Raw genomic sequence first — 12,920 nt, forward strand, 5'->3', positions numbered from 1 at the left:
GGCTACCCAAAGGCTTATGCTAGACTGGTGAAACAAGTAAGACTGGGTTTCTTAAACATTGTCTGCTAGAATTGGTCCTAGAATGGAGTAGGATGGAGAATGCAAGAGGGAGTCAGTGAGAGCAGAAGCTCCTGGAGATCAGGGACAGTGGGTTAGAGGTTAGGAACACAGGCATGTGGAGTTATACTACCCAGATTAGAAACCTGGTTCCATTATTTGTTAGTTGTGTGACATTAAGGAAGTTATTTAAACTCCCTGCACTTCACATTGGAAGACAGGGATAATAATACAGCCTTATAAGACTGTTGTTAAGAATTCAGTGAGTTAGTATGTGTAATTTTGTGTAGCGCCTAGCACACTGTAAGTACTCATGAAATCTTGGCTATTGTTGGGGTTAATATTTTCTAAGTTATCATTAGCATTTTTGGGGAATAAGAGGAGAAAGAACACTTAGAGAGATTAAAATAAATTCAGAGAGGCTATAGAGAACTGGTAGAGTTTAGTGGAAACCAAAGAGAAGAGATAATTAAAAAGATATGTGGGGAAAAAAGGTATATGATGTAAACAAGGATAAGAACACAAAATTCCATACAGAAATAAAATACTTTAGTGTAATAACCTCTCTATTAACTTTGTCTGCATATTTAAAAAAATAAAATAAAATAAAATAAAATAAAATAAATAACCCTGGGCACCACATAATTCAACGAGAATGCTCTGAGCTAATGTTTCTTGGGAGATCCTTACTGGTGTCACTCAGTAAAGATTATAGTGCTATGTAAATGTGAGATTTGTTTTCAGCTCCCAATTCAAGCTGGAAATGACTTTTCCCACAAAAAGGGAATTTAAAATTTTCCCTCACCCCTCCTTCCTTGGGACCACAACATTAAGAGAAAATACAGCTTTGAGTCAAAGAACACTGATCCCACAGGGAGAGTGTGGCCAGCAGGGAGACCAATGATGGAGAGCGCGGCTGGAGGACAAGGCAGAAAGCTACAGCGAGTGCGGCTGTCCCTGGGGTTGGCAAGCAAAGCTGGATTAGTTTATTCAGCCCTGAAGAGAGACACAGACCTCCTCTCATGCAAGAACAATGTGACAGCCCGGAAGAGACTTCAGGCTGCACCAGAACTAGTCCCTTAGCCACACTGGCAATCCCTGGTTTACTCCTATTGTCTTGGCCTGATGATGAATACTTCTTTAATTTAATTAAGACAATAAATTATGTGGTCACGTTAGACGGGTGGCATTAGTTCCTAAGGAGGAAAGGGAAACATTTTAGTCATGTGACTTTAAAAATAAATTGTTTATTGTTTTCATTATAGTGAGTTCAATCACTCTTAATTTTTTTTTTTTTTAAAGTAAGCTCTAGGCTTGAACTTAAGACCCTGAGATCAGGAGTTGCATGCCCTATTGACTGAGCCAGCCAGGTGCCCCCACTCTTAAATCTTTTAGAAATTCCTAAATTCAAGATTTTTTTTTTTTTTTTAATATATAGATACCTAGACTGAGTGGACCTTATAGAATCAACATTCTGGTGCCACAGTGAACGACATTAGCAGAACAATGCTCTGTTAATGATTGCTGACCCACCCTACAGAATTGTCTTAACAGGATTAATTTATATCTGAGTGTGATCATAACCTAACAGTACAATTTAAAAATTCATCTGTTGGGCGGGTGGCTCAGCCAGTTAAGCATCTGCTTGCGGCTCAGGTCATGATCCCAGGGTCCTGGGATTGAGCCCTGCATCAGGCTCCCTGCTCAGCGGGGAGTTTGCTTCTCCCTCTCCCTTTGCCCCTCCCCCTGCTTGTGTGCTCTCTCAAATAAGTAAATAAAATGTTTAAAAAAATAAATAAAAATTCATCTGTTATAAACTATGAAGTATATTTAAAATAATTTTGTTTAGAAAGTTAAAATGTGATGATGGGTCAGCATCCATGGCATCATTCCTCTGTTCAGAAACATTTTATAGCTTCCCCACTGCCTATGAGCTTAATTATAATGCCTCAGCTTGGGATCAAAGGCTCTGTGGGTATAGTCCAAGTTAACTGTTTTTATCTCAAACTTCCACTATATCTTTTTACCTCAAAGAAACACGTGATTTGTTCTTGTTATTCTTTTTACCTCAACATTTCCTGATTTTGTTTGGAGAGGGGCAATATGAATAGTTAAAAACACTCCCCCTTCCTAGACTGCCTGTAGCCTGGGTGGCAATTTGCAAAAGTTCTGGCCAATGAGTTGTAACAGAATTCTACAGAGGAGTATCTGGAAAGTTTTCCTTTTCTCCTTCCCTCAATCCCTTCTTCCTGCTGGATTGCAGACTGGTACTTGGAACTGCAACCACCATCTTGTGATCATGAGGCAACAAGTATGAGGGAAAGTCTCAAAAGTTACAAAAACGTGACCTTGACATTCTAGAACCACTGAATTGGTATCAGCAGCTGTTTACCTTCAGATTTCTTGTTCTATTTAAAATATAAAGCTTTATTTATCAAAGGTTCTATCAATCAAGTTTCCTTTTGTATGCACCTGAATGAATTATGTCCTAACTGATATATCTTCTCTCCAGGTTTCTAGATTGATCACGTTACCTTCCCTTTCAATTTTCTCATTTGCTTTCAAACAGACGTAGTATCTCTGTCTTCTATGAGCCCCATAGCATTCTGTGCTTGTTTTTACGCTTAGAATATTTTGTCTTGAATTGATTTTTGCATATTTGCTTAATCTCTTCTACTGTGTTCACTTTTCTGGTGCAAGAATAGTGTTTTACTTATTTGCTTTATACACAGCAGGCTTCTAAATATTTTTCTGAACTGATTTAGACTAATTATATTACACTACAGTACGCATGTTTACAAACAATTCTATATGATATGAATGATGTAAAGCTTGTGCTGCCCTACAGATATCTCTCACAGTGTAGAACCAAGCATCATTATATGTGACTGCTAGCTGAATTAAAAACGCTTCTTTCTGCTGTTTCCTTCTGGAACATGTATGTAAGTCTGAAGTCTTATTTCTAGCCCTGTCTCCAATTGTCCTAGGGTACAAAGCCAAATTGAAAACAGAATAAAACACCCAAAACTAAATATGTGAGTTTGAATTTTTATAGAAATACAAGTCACTAAGCTGGTTAATTCCAAGTGTTAGTATTGAGCCAGGATGCACTGACATCTACAGGTTCCATCCCGAAAACTTAACCACAGGTTAATAAAGGTATGCTCATGCTGTGCATTTTTTGATACATCAGTTAATTAATACCTCACAAATATTCAATTTGCGAAGGTTTGAGCTCCTCAGGATAAACTAATTATATTTTAATTGCGTACTTACAATCCCTAACAAAGAGGGATTCATTCAGTCCAACATTAACACTTTGCATTTAATGAAATAAGAGTACCATAGAGTTTTTTCCTGAACAATTTTGTTACTAAACTCTATAAAGGTTTTTATAAGACAGTTTACTATGCAGTGTATGGAAGAGTACTTTAGGAGAGCCTTCATTTAAAACTCAAGGGCAGTGGATTTAAATATTTTTTAGTTGTCCAACCCTTACTTCATATAAAATATATGAAAAAGAGTTGAACCTGGGGTGAATATACTCAATTTAAGTCTGTCCCTTGCCTTTTGCTTCCCTCTCACTCACAATCCAAATCTGCAATTCCAGAGGCACCTCTTAGTACCACAAGGGCCATAGCATTTTGAAAACCAATGCTATAGGGAATACACATTTTAAAAACCTAAGATGCAAATATAAAATACTTTCATAAATACCATTTTGGCAAAAAAGGATTCTTGGCAGTTTCAAAACATAATATACCTAACTCAGCGCCTTCTGAAGAATAGGGAACCAATAAATGCTAAATTTTGTTAATGATGTTGTAAGAATAAAAAGTACCTTGGAGACTTCTTGTTTCTGGTCTTGAATAAAAGGAGCTTGGAAGTCATCAGTCTTACCCCCCTAACAAGAAAAAAAGCTGAATAAATGGAACCTATTGGAGCAGTGAGGTCACAGGGCAAGCCGTTGCCCAGAAATCTATAGAAATGATAGGCAGATACAGAGAATCACAACTTATTAGAGCAGAAGACTGAGAATAAAAATCTCCACAGGAACCAGTACTAGAGGAAAACAAACAAACAAACAAACTAAACTGTAAATGACAAATTGCTAGAAGCTCATTGTGGACGAGTTCTAAGATTACAAAAATCCAAGGGGTGCCAAATCTTAGGTATAGAAAGCCTCAATATCATCAAGATTTCAGTTCTTTGAACTTGAAGTAAAGATTCAACGCAATCCCAATAAAAATCTCAGCAAGTTATTTATGGATATTGACCAAATGATAAAAAGTTTATATGGTAAGGCAAAAGATCTAGAATAGTCAACACAATATTGAAGAAGAACAAAGTTGGAGGAATGACACTATTTATTATGGGCTGAACTGTATTCCCCCCAAATTCATATGTTGGAGATCTAACCCCCATCTAAACTCCTAATACCTCAAAATGTAACCACATTTGGAGACAGAGTTTTTAAAGAGGTAACTAAGTTAAAATGAGCTTTTAGGGTGAGCCCTAATCCATTATGACTGGCACCCTTATAAAAAGAAGAAATTTAGGGCACCTGGGTGGCTCAGTTAGTTAAGCGACTGCCTTCGGCTCAGGTCATGAGCCTGGAGTCCCAGGATCAAGTCCTGTATCAGGCTCCCCGATCAGTGGGGAGTCTGCTTCTCCCTCTGACCTTCCCCCCTTCTCATTTTCTCTCTCTTTCTCTCTCATTCTCTCTCTCTCAAATAAATAAAAATCTTAAAAAAAAAAACACTTAAAAAAAAAAAAGAAGAAATTTGGACACAGACATACACAGAAGGAAGACCATGTAATGACACAGGGAGAAGAATGGCAAACTATAAGCTGAGGAGAAAGGCCTCAGAAGAAACCATCTCTGCCGACACCTTGATCTTGGATTTCTGGCCTCCAGAACTGTGAGAAAATAAAATTTCTGTTGTTTAAGCCACCCAGTCTCTGGTATTTGTTAGGCAGCTCTAGCAAACTACCTTAATTCAAGACTTACTCTATAGGTACACTAATCAAGACAGTGTGGTACTGATGAAAGAAAAGACCAGTAGATAAATAGAACAGTATACAGAGCCTAGAAATAGACCCACACAAATGTAGTCAACTGATCTTTGACAGAAGGGCAAAGGCAATTCAATGGAGAAAGGATAGTCTTTTCAACAAATGGTACTTAAACAAATGGACATCCACAAGCAAAAGAATGAATCTAGACACAGACCTTACACCTTTCACAAAAAGTAACTCAAAGTGAACAAAAGACCTAAAATGCAAAGCTATAAAATGCTGGAAGATAATATAGGAGAAAATTTAGGTCATCTTGGGTTTGACAATGACTTATTATATATAACATCAAAAGCATGATCCTGAAAGAAAAAAATGGTAACTTGGATTTCATTAAAATTAAATACTTCTGTTCTGTGAAAGATACTGTTAAGAGAATGCAGACAAGCTGCAGCCTGGGAGAAAATCTTTGTAAAACACCTATCTGATGAAGGACTGGTATCAAAAATTTAGAAAACACTCCTAAAATTCAACAACAAGAAAACTTACACTCTAATTAAAAGCAAAAGATCTAAACAGTCACCTCACCAAAGAAGACATACGATGGCAAATAAACACATAAAAAGATGTTCAACATTATATGTTATCAGGGCACTACAAATTAAAATGAGATACTACTACACACCTACTAGAATGGCTCAAATCCAAAACACTGACAACCAAATGCTGGTGAGGATGTTGAGCAACAGAAACCTTCATTCATTGCTGGTGGAAATGCAAAATGGTATGGCCACTTTGGAAGGCAGTTGGGCAATTTCTTACAAAACTAAACATTTTTTTTCCATAAAACCCAGCATTTGTACTCCTTGGAATTTACACAAATTGAGTTGAAAACTTATATCCACACAAAAACCTGCACACAAATTTTTATAGCGGCTTTATTCAAAACCGCTAAAACTTGGAAGCAATCAAAATATCCTTCAATAGGTCTGAATGGATAAACAAACAGTGGTACAGCCATACGATGGAATATTATTTAGTGATAAAAATAAATAAGCTATCAAGTCACAAAAAGACATGGAGGAAACTTAAAGATCTATTTTTGCAGATTATAATGGAAGTAGACATTTTTAGGAAAACTAGTCCACTGTAAGAAAAAGGGAGTATATTCTAAATTTTAATGTGCTACTTAATATAAAGCAGAGATCTTAAAACTGCAAAATGCATGCCCTTTACAAAGACTTTGTAATGGGTATGGGGGTATGGATAGTTTTAAAGGAATTCAATTTTGAGATCTTCAATTTTCATAGTTATTCTCTCCTAAAGTTGACCTACTTGAAAGTGTACCTATAGTCTGCAGGTTCTCCTTTTCCATTTGATTGAACTTGGCAGACAGAAGTCATAGCTTTCACTCTCCCTGAATCTTGGTGTGGGGCATTGCTCCCAAGGAAGAGTCCCATGACTGCAGAACAACACCAAACTAATGGGGGCTTGCACCTTGTTTCATAATTAGCAGGGAACAAACACATGGCAATGAAAGCGAGAAGACTATCCTAGAAACATGTTTTTTGGAATTAAAAAATGAAGTCAGTCTTTCTTCTCATTAATTTGACAATGATTGCCAATTATGCTATATTATGAACTTTTTCTATAAATTAAGCTAAATCCTTATTTCATGGTTTTGATAAAAATATATTTAAAGCCTACATCTCATAGATCAGAAATGATATCCTTTGTCACTATTTACACTTAAAATGAAAAATGTCAACTTAAAAATGTGTGATAAGGTACATGGTTTTAAAAAATTATTTTAGAGAATACTCAAACAAAAAACATGAACAATATGATCCCTACCATGCCACTTAATAATACCTCACTTTTTATACCTCTACTTCTGTTTCCTTTGTTCTTGAGCAAATTCATGTTACTCAATGCCCCACTTACATAATTTCAGTCTCCTGCATTCTCTCCAAGTCTTCTTCAAGAAAATACCAGATACTATGAATACCCTCTCCCTTCAATCTGAAAGCAATATTTCTATCACTTGAAATTATAAAGCCATAAAGCCAGTATTTATCTCTAAATATATAGTTACTTAAAAAGAAGGGATGGAAAAAACAAAGGGATGGCATTAAGCAAGTCAGTAGCCAGTTAATTTCACAGTTGATAACAGCAGAATTCTTTTAGTCACTCTTGTTTAGTAAATATAAATAAAAAAATTGATGTTGCATAAAACTAAAGGTGGCTATAATTCAAAAGTTATAAAGAGAGTCGGCCTTTGGAGTCTGTTATGGGTTGAAATGCAGCTTAGCCATTCACTCGAAATGTGACCCTGGGCAAGTGACTTAACCTTTCCAAGCCCTGTCATCTGACTTTAGGACTAGTTGTGGGGATTAAATGGCAGAATACAGGTAATGTGCTTGGGGTATTGTCTGCCACTATTCAGTACTCAGTAAATGACAGCAATAAGTGATCTCATTATTGTTATTACTACTAATACTAGCTCCCAAATTCATTCATGCTTGTACATAACTTAAATAGGGAAGGGGAGGAAAATGAGATAGTCTCAGGTAAACTGAGACAAACATCAATTTAAAAGTGTTTTTTGAGCACTTTACCATGTGACTGTTCTAAACAGAACAGAGAAAAATCCTTATTCTTGTGAAGCTCACATCCTAGAGAAGAAGATGGAAAATGAACATAATAAATGGGGAAATGATATAACATGTTAGAAGGTGGTAAGTGCTATGGAAAATCGAGAGCAGATCAAGAGTAACTAGAACGGCAGAATGGTGGTAAACTGCTACTTTGAAATGGATGGTCGGGAAAAGCTTCATTAAGAAGGTGATATTTCAACAAATATTTGATGGAGAGGAAGTTAGCTATGAAAAGATCTGAGAGAGGAACATTTCAAGCAAAGGGAACAGGCAGCAAAAGCCCTAAGGCATGGCATGGTCAAGGTGCAGCAAGGAGGAATAGCAAGGAATACCAAGTGTGGCTGAATCAGAGCAAATGTGGGGAGAGGAATAAAGCCTAAAATCAGAGAACTAGGTGGCCAGGTGGCATGCGGTCTTGGTGGCCACCAAGGACTTCTGAGTGAGATGGAGATTAGATGGAGAGTTTTGAGCAGAGAAATGACATGATGTGTTTTTTTTTTTTAATTTTATTTATTTATTTGACAGAGGGAGACACAGAGAGAGAGTGAACACAAGCAGGGGGAGTGGGAGAGGGAGAAACAGGCCTCCTGTGGAACAAGGAGACGATATGGGACTCGATCCCAGGACCCTGGGTTCATGACCTGAGCCGAAGGCAGACGCTTAATGACTGAGCCACCCAGGTGCCCCAGACATGATGTGTTTTTTTTTTTTTTTTTTAAGATTTTATTTATTTATTTGACAGAGAAAGACACAGAGAGAGAGGAAACACAAGCAGGGGGAGTGGGAGAGGGAGAAGCAGGCTTCCCGCTGAGCAGGGAGCCCGATGCAGGGCTTGATCCCAGGACCTTGGGATCATGACCTGAGCTGAAGGCAGACGCTTAACGACTGAGTCACCCAGGCGCCCCCCAGACATGATGTGTCTTATGTTTTAAACGAATCATCCTTCTGGCTGTTGCAGGAGAACAAATTGAAGGAGATCAGGGTTAGAAGCAGGCATGTAGGTAGGAGGCTACTACAGTAATCCAGGCAACACATGATGATGGCTTGCACTGAATGGTAGCATTGGTGGTAGAGAAAACTCGTTTCATTATGAATATATTTTAAAGGCAGAGTCAGTAGGATTTTCTGTCAGATTGAATGCTGGGTAAGTGATTGTTTTAAGGAGGAGAACACAATCTTACTGTAAACACCTGAAAAAGATTATATGAATACAGTGTTTTCAGAGAGGTGGGACTTCCACAGCTTCCACCGTATAAGTACCCAAGAGGTCTGAAACTAATATGATAATTGTATTTCAGTGATACTTGAATTTTCGAAAAAGTACGTTAAGAGGAGATGTGAGAACAGAAGCCGTATGTAAAGTCTGCATTTCCCACAGGGCCTACCTCATAACTTTAACATTGTATGTGCTTAATAAATACACACATTTTAAAAAAAAGTTTACATGTAGTAATTGCTCTATCACAGTTCCTTCTCAACACTCCTGGAGGCAAGAACTCTATCCATTCAATATGTCACAATCTCTTTCCTCTCCTGCCCTCACTCTTCATTTCTATTTGACAGTGATGATTTTTCCTGCTTGCAAAGAATTTATGTGCTAAGGAAATCAGATGGATACATAACTACCTTTTCTGTGGGATTAGCAATAAAAAGAGGAAAGAGGAAAAAGAGGGTCACAGCAATTACCAAGCATTTAGCTTCAGTAATTTCCAAAGCTTCTTTACTGCCACCACATCATGTACAAATACACCTAGCATACTTTACAATCCCAGGTACTTTTTTTTTTTTAACTAGGTACCAGAAACCTGAATTAATGAAGACACTGTTACTGATGTTATATATATAGGTAATGTTCAGCTTTGTTTTGGTAATAGGGACAGAAATGTAAATTCAGTTCATAAATGTAAAATCAAATTGTTTCAGAGTTCCTGTTCCTGAATAAAACATGTTTAATTTTGTGTCTTCGGGTTTGAGAGAAAAACCATGCCCTGGCATTTTTCAAACAGGTCTTATGTGAAGACCTCAAAGCTGTAGGGAAGAATGTTTTAACTCCATTTACTTCCAATCCTAAAATGCATAAATGGCAAAATGAAGAAAAATGGTTGGTAGGTCAAGCTACAAAAGTAACTCATATTAACAGTCTTATAAATGAGACTTTCCATATCAAGTGTTTTGGCATAGCTTTTTAAATATACTCATAATACAGACTTCTATTCAAATTAGATAGAAGTACATATTTCCCCATATTCTATCTTTTATTAAAGAAAATGTGTCAACCAAAGACATGGTGATGACTGGTAGCATCACACTTAGTTTTCTTATTAAAATGCCAAGAGCATGCAAGCAATTTAACACACAGACTAGAGGCAATTTTTTCCCTTATTTAGTAAATGAAGAATGTGTCTTCAATGCTCTGGTGTGAATCCTTTATTAAATAAAATGTTCTACAATCTTTAAGATGTTCTAAAAGGTTACTAAACAGTATTCTATTAAATGCTCTATTAAATAAATTTTTCAAGAGGTTCTACACGAGAGGTGCCTGGGTGGCTCAGTCGGTTAAGTGCCTACCTTTAGCTCAGGTCATGATCCCAGGGTCCCAGGATTGAGCCCTGTTCAGTGGGGAGTGTGCTTCTCCCTCTCCCTCTGCCCCTCCATCCCACTCATGCTCTGTCTCTGTCTCTCTTAAATAAATAAACAAAATCTTAAAAAGAAAAAAGAGGTTCTACACAGATCTTGTTTCACTGTTTGCTTACATTAAAAAAACACTATCAGTGACTACTTTCTCCAATGCAGTAAACAGACTGATGAATTGCTAACAGTATATCCATGCTGGATACCTCCAAAGGTCACACTTTGGTTTGTTTTTATGGTCATGTACTACATCCCTTAGGTCAAAGATATCTTAAATAATAAGTCGTAGCCTAAGAGCATCTCTAAGAAATCCTCCAGTTCCATTAAATGAAGTAACAATGAGCTACTTAATACATAATCAAAAGAATCAAGAAGTAAGAACAGCACATTATATTGTGTACTAGGAATTCCAAACATATTTGGTGTTTTGAAAGAAATATTTTTAGGTATTTTCTTTTATATAATTCATATCTATACCTAGAAAGGCTTGATCATTAAAGTAGTATAGTTTGTTATGATACTGATAATGGGGGGGAGGTGCCTGGGTGGCTCAATTGTTAAGTGTCTGCCTTCAGCTCAGGTCATGATCCCAGGGTCCTGGGATCGAGCCCCAGATAGGGCTCCCTGCTCCATGGGAAGCCTGCTTCTCCCTCTCCCATTCCCCCTGCTTGTGTTCCCTCTCTTGCTGTGTCTTTCTGTCAAATAAATAAATAAAATCTTAAAAACAAAAACAAAAACAAATTGATAATGGGATGAGAGTTAATGCATCAAAAACATGGCTTATGAAAAACTACTGCCATACCATGATAGTTTTATTAATTCCTGGTTTTTAGTCTTCCACCCATAACAGAATATCATCAGTTCATATGGAAGCCATTTGAGAATATGTTATTAGAATTGTATAGTAAATGAACTGTGCATGTAATGGCTGTCTGATTGAATTATTACTTCTAATTCACAGATGCTCAATAAAGTCATTTCTGAGGAGTTTTATGTAGATTTACATAGTAACAGAATAAACACTACTTATAACAAATGCCTTTATAACAAAATCCCCTTACAACAAAAGACTTCAAAGTCCCAAATGATGGCTTATATATTTTTAAAAGTAATAACTGATGCAACTTCAATGTAACAAAACAACTTGTATAGTCCCTTAGAAACTTCTGCAACAGAGAAGCCCTTTATAGACTCATGTAATAACAATGAGATGAGTATAGGGTACACTCACGCTGGCTCCATCACCATTAATTACTTAAAACTGGGTCCAGTTGAGTAGGCTGGTGAAGGCCATGGAGTGATCTACAGAGGTATCTAGAGGTCTTCCTATCTATCAGAATTTTGGGTTGAAGAGTACCCTACTTACACATCATCAGCCTCATCCCTGCCACCCTACCCCCCTCACCCACCTTCTATACCCCCACCAGAAAAACAAAAATGAATACTAAGCAGCTGAGAGACAGTCCCTGCTTAAAACACAATTCTTGGAGTGAAAGAATGGTCAAATCGTAGCAGACCTAGAACTAAATGACCTATATTAGCAGCCTGAAGCCAAACCTTAGGTCACATGACTACTTCAGAGGTTCACGGAATTTTGTATGCAGCAGAGTCAGGGGAAGAGAAGTGCTTTTCACAGTAAGTCTTGTTGCTTTCTATCCTTCGATGCTGCAACCATTTTTCACTGGGGAGCTCAATGTGCCATTAGAAAGGCTGTTATGAACATACGTGTTTTGGGGTATTGAGGCTGAGTTATCTGCATCTGAATATGCATATGTGTCAGTGAAGGTTATTAGGGGTTAGGCTAGGCATTTGTTATGTGCCTTTTAGTCTAACTGGAATAAAGGAGGGGAAACATCTTGTTTATAAGGACATAAAATCTTATATCTCTATTTAGTGAGCTATTATCTAAAATGTATTAAATCTATGAAATCATGTATAATGTATAATCCTTACTTTTAATGACTGATAATGTGTGATATTTTCTTTCAGTGGTTTAAGTAATATGAAATGAATAATTGCATACTTCCCACTGTAAATCTTAAATACTTTCCAATGGCACAAGGCTAGTTAAATTATTTCTGTTCTCAGTCTTGCATGTTAGAATGAGCTACGAAATTCACCTTTTAAGTTGTTTGCTAAAGACACTAAAAAATTATTTTTTATTATTATTATTTTACAAAAAGCTTCTAAGTGGATAGTTATGATTCCATGTGTGTGTGAGTAAAGAAACCATTTAACTAATTTTTATGGTTTTATTTTGAAAATTAGGCTGATGTATAAGGAAATGAAGGCCCTTTACTTTCTATTTGAAATCTTTAATTATAAGCATCATACATTTGAAAGGCATCCTAAATTAGGTATTATCTTAGCCCTACCTTTATTTACTTTTACATAATTATCCTGATGAAAGATATAATTATGGCATTATACAAAATTACCAACCCATTTTAAAAAATTTTTCCTAAGTGATAAACACATTACATATGGATTAAGGCAATAAATCTCCAACTAAAATAGCTAGGATTTAATTGAATAGTGGAAACTAGAATTCCTATTTCT

The 12,920-nt window shown here is 36.7% G+C and overlaps 1 protein-coding gene across 3 annotated transcripts in view; it reads right to left on the bottom strand.

Annotated features, from left to right (window-relative positions):
• The window catches only part of ELP4 (elongator acetyltransferase complex subunit 4), a 247,613-nt gene that overhangs the window by 88,911 nt on the left and 145,782 nt on the right, over window positions 1-12,920 (bottom strand). The window contains exon 10 of one of the 3 annotated variants that reach the window (XM_054512002.2): window positions 3,899-3,961. The exons of the other annotated variants lie outside the window; for them this stretch is intronic. Within the exon in view, the coding sequence (XP_054367977.1) occupies window positions 3,899-3,961 (63 nt within the window). The remainder of the gene's footprint in view (window positions 1-3,898; window positions 3,962-12,920) is intronic. 3 annotated transcript variants of the gene reach the window in all.

Source organism: Mirounga angustirostris, unplaced genomic scaffold, assembly GCF_029215605.1.
Source record: "Mirounga angustirostris isolate CCGP_5_RB_7025 unplaced genomic scaffold, mMirAng1.0.hap1 SCAF_13, whole genome shotgun sequence".
Taxonomy (NCBI): domain Eukaryota; kingdom Metazoa; phylum Chordata; class Mammalia; order Carnivora; family Phocidae; genus Mirounga; species Mirounga angustirostris.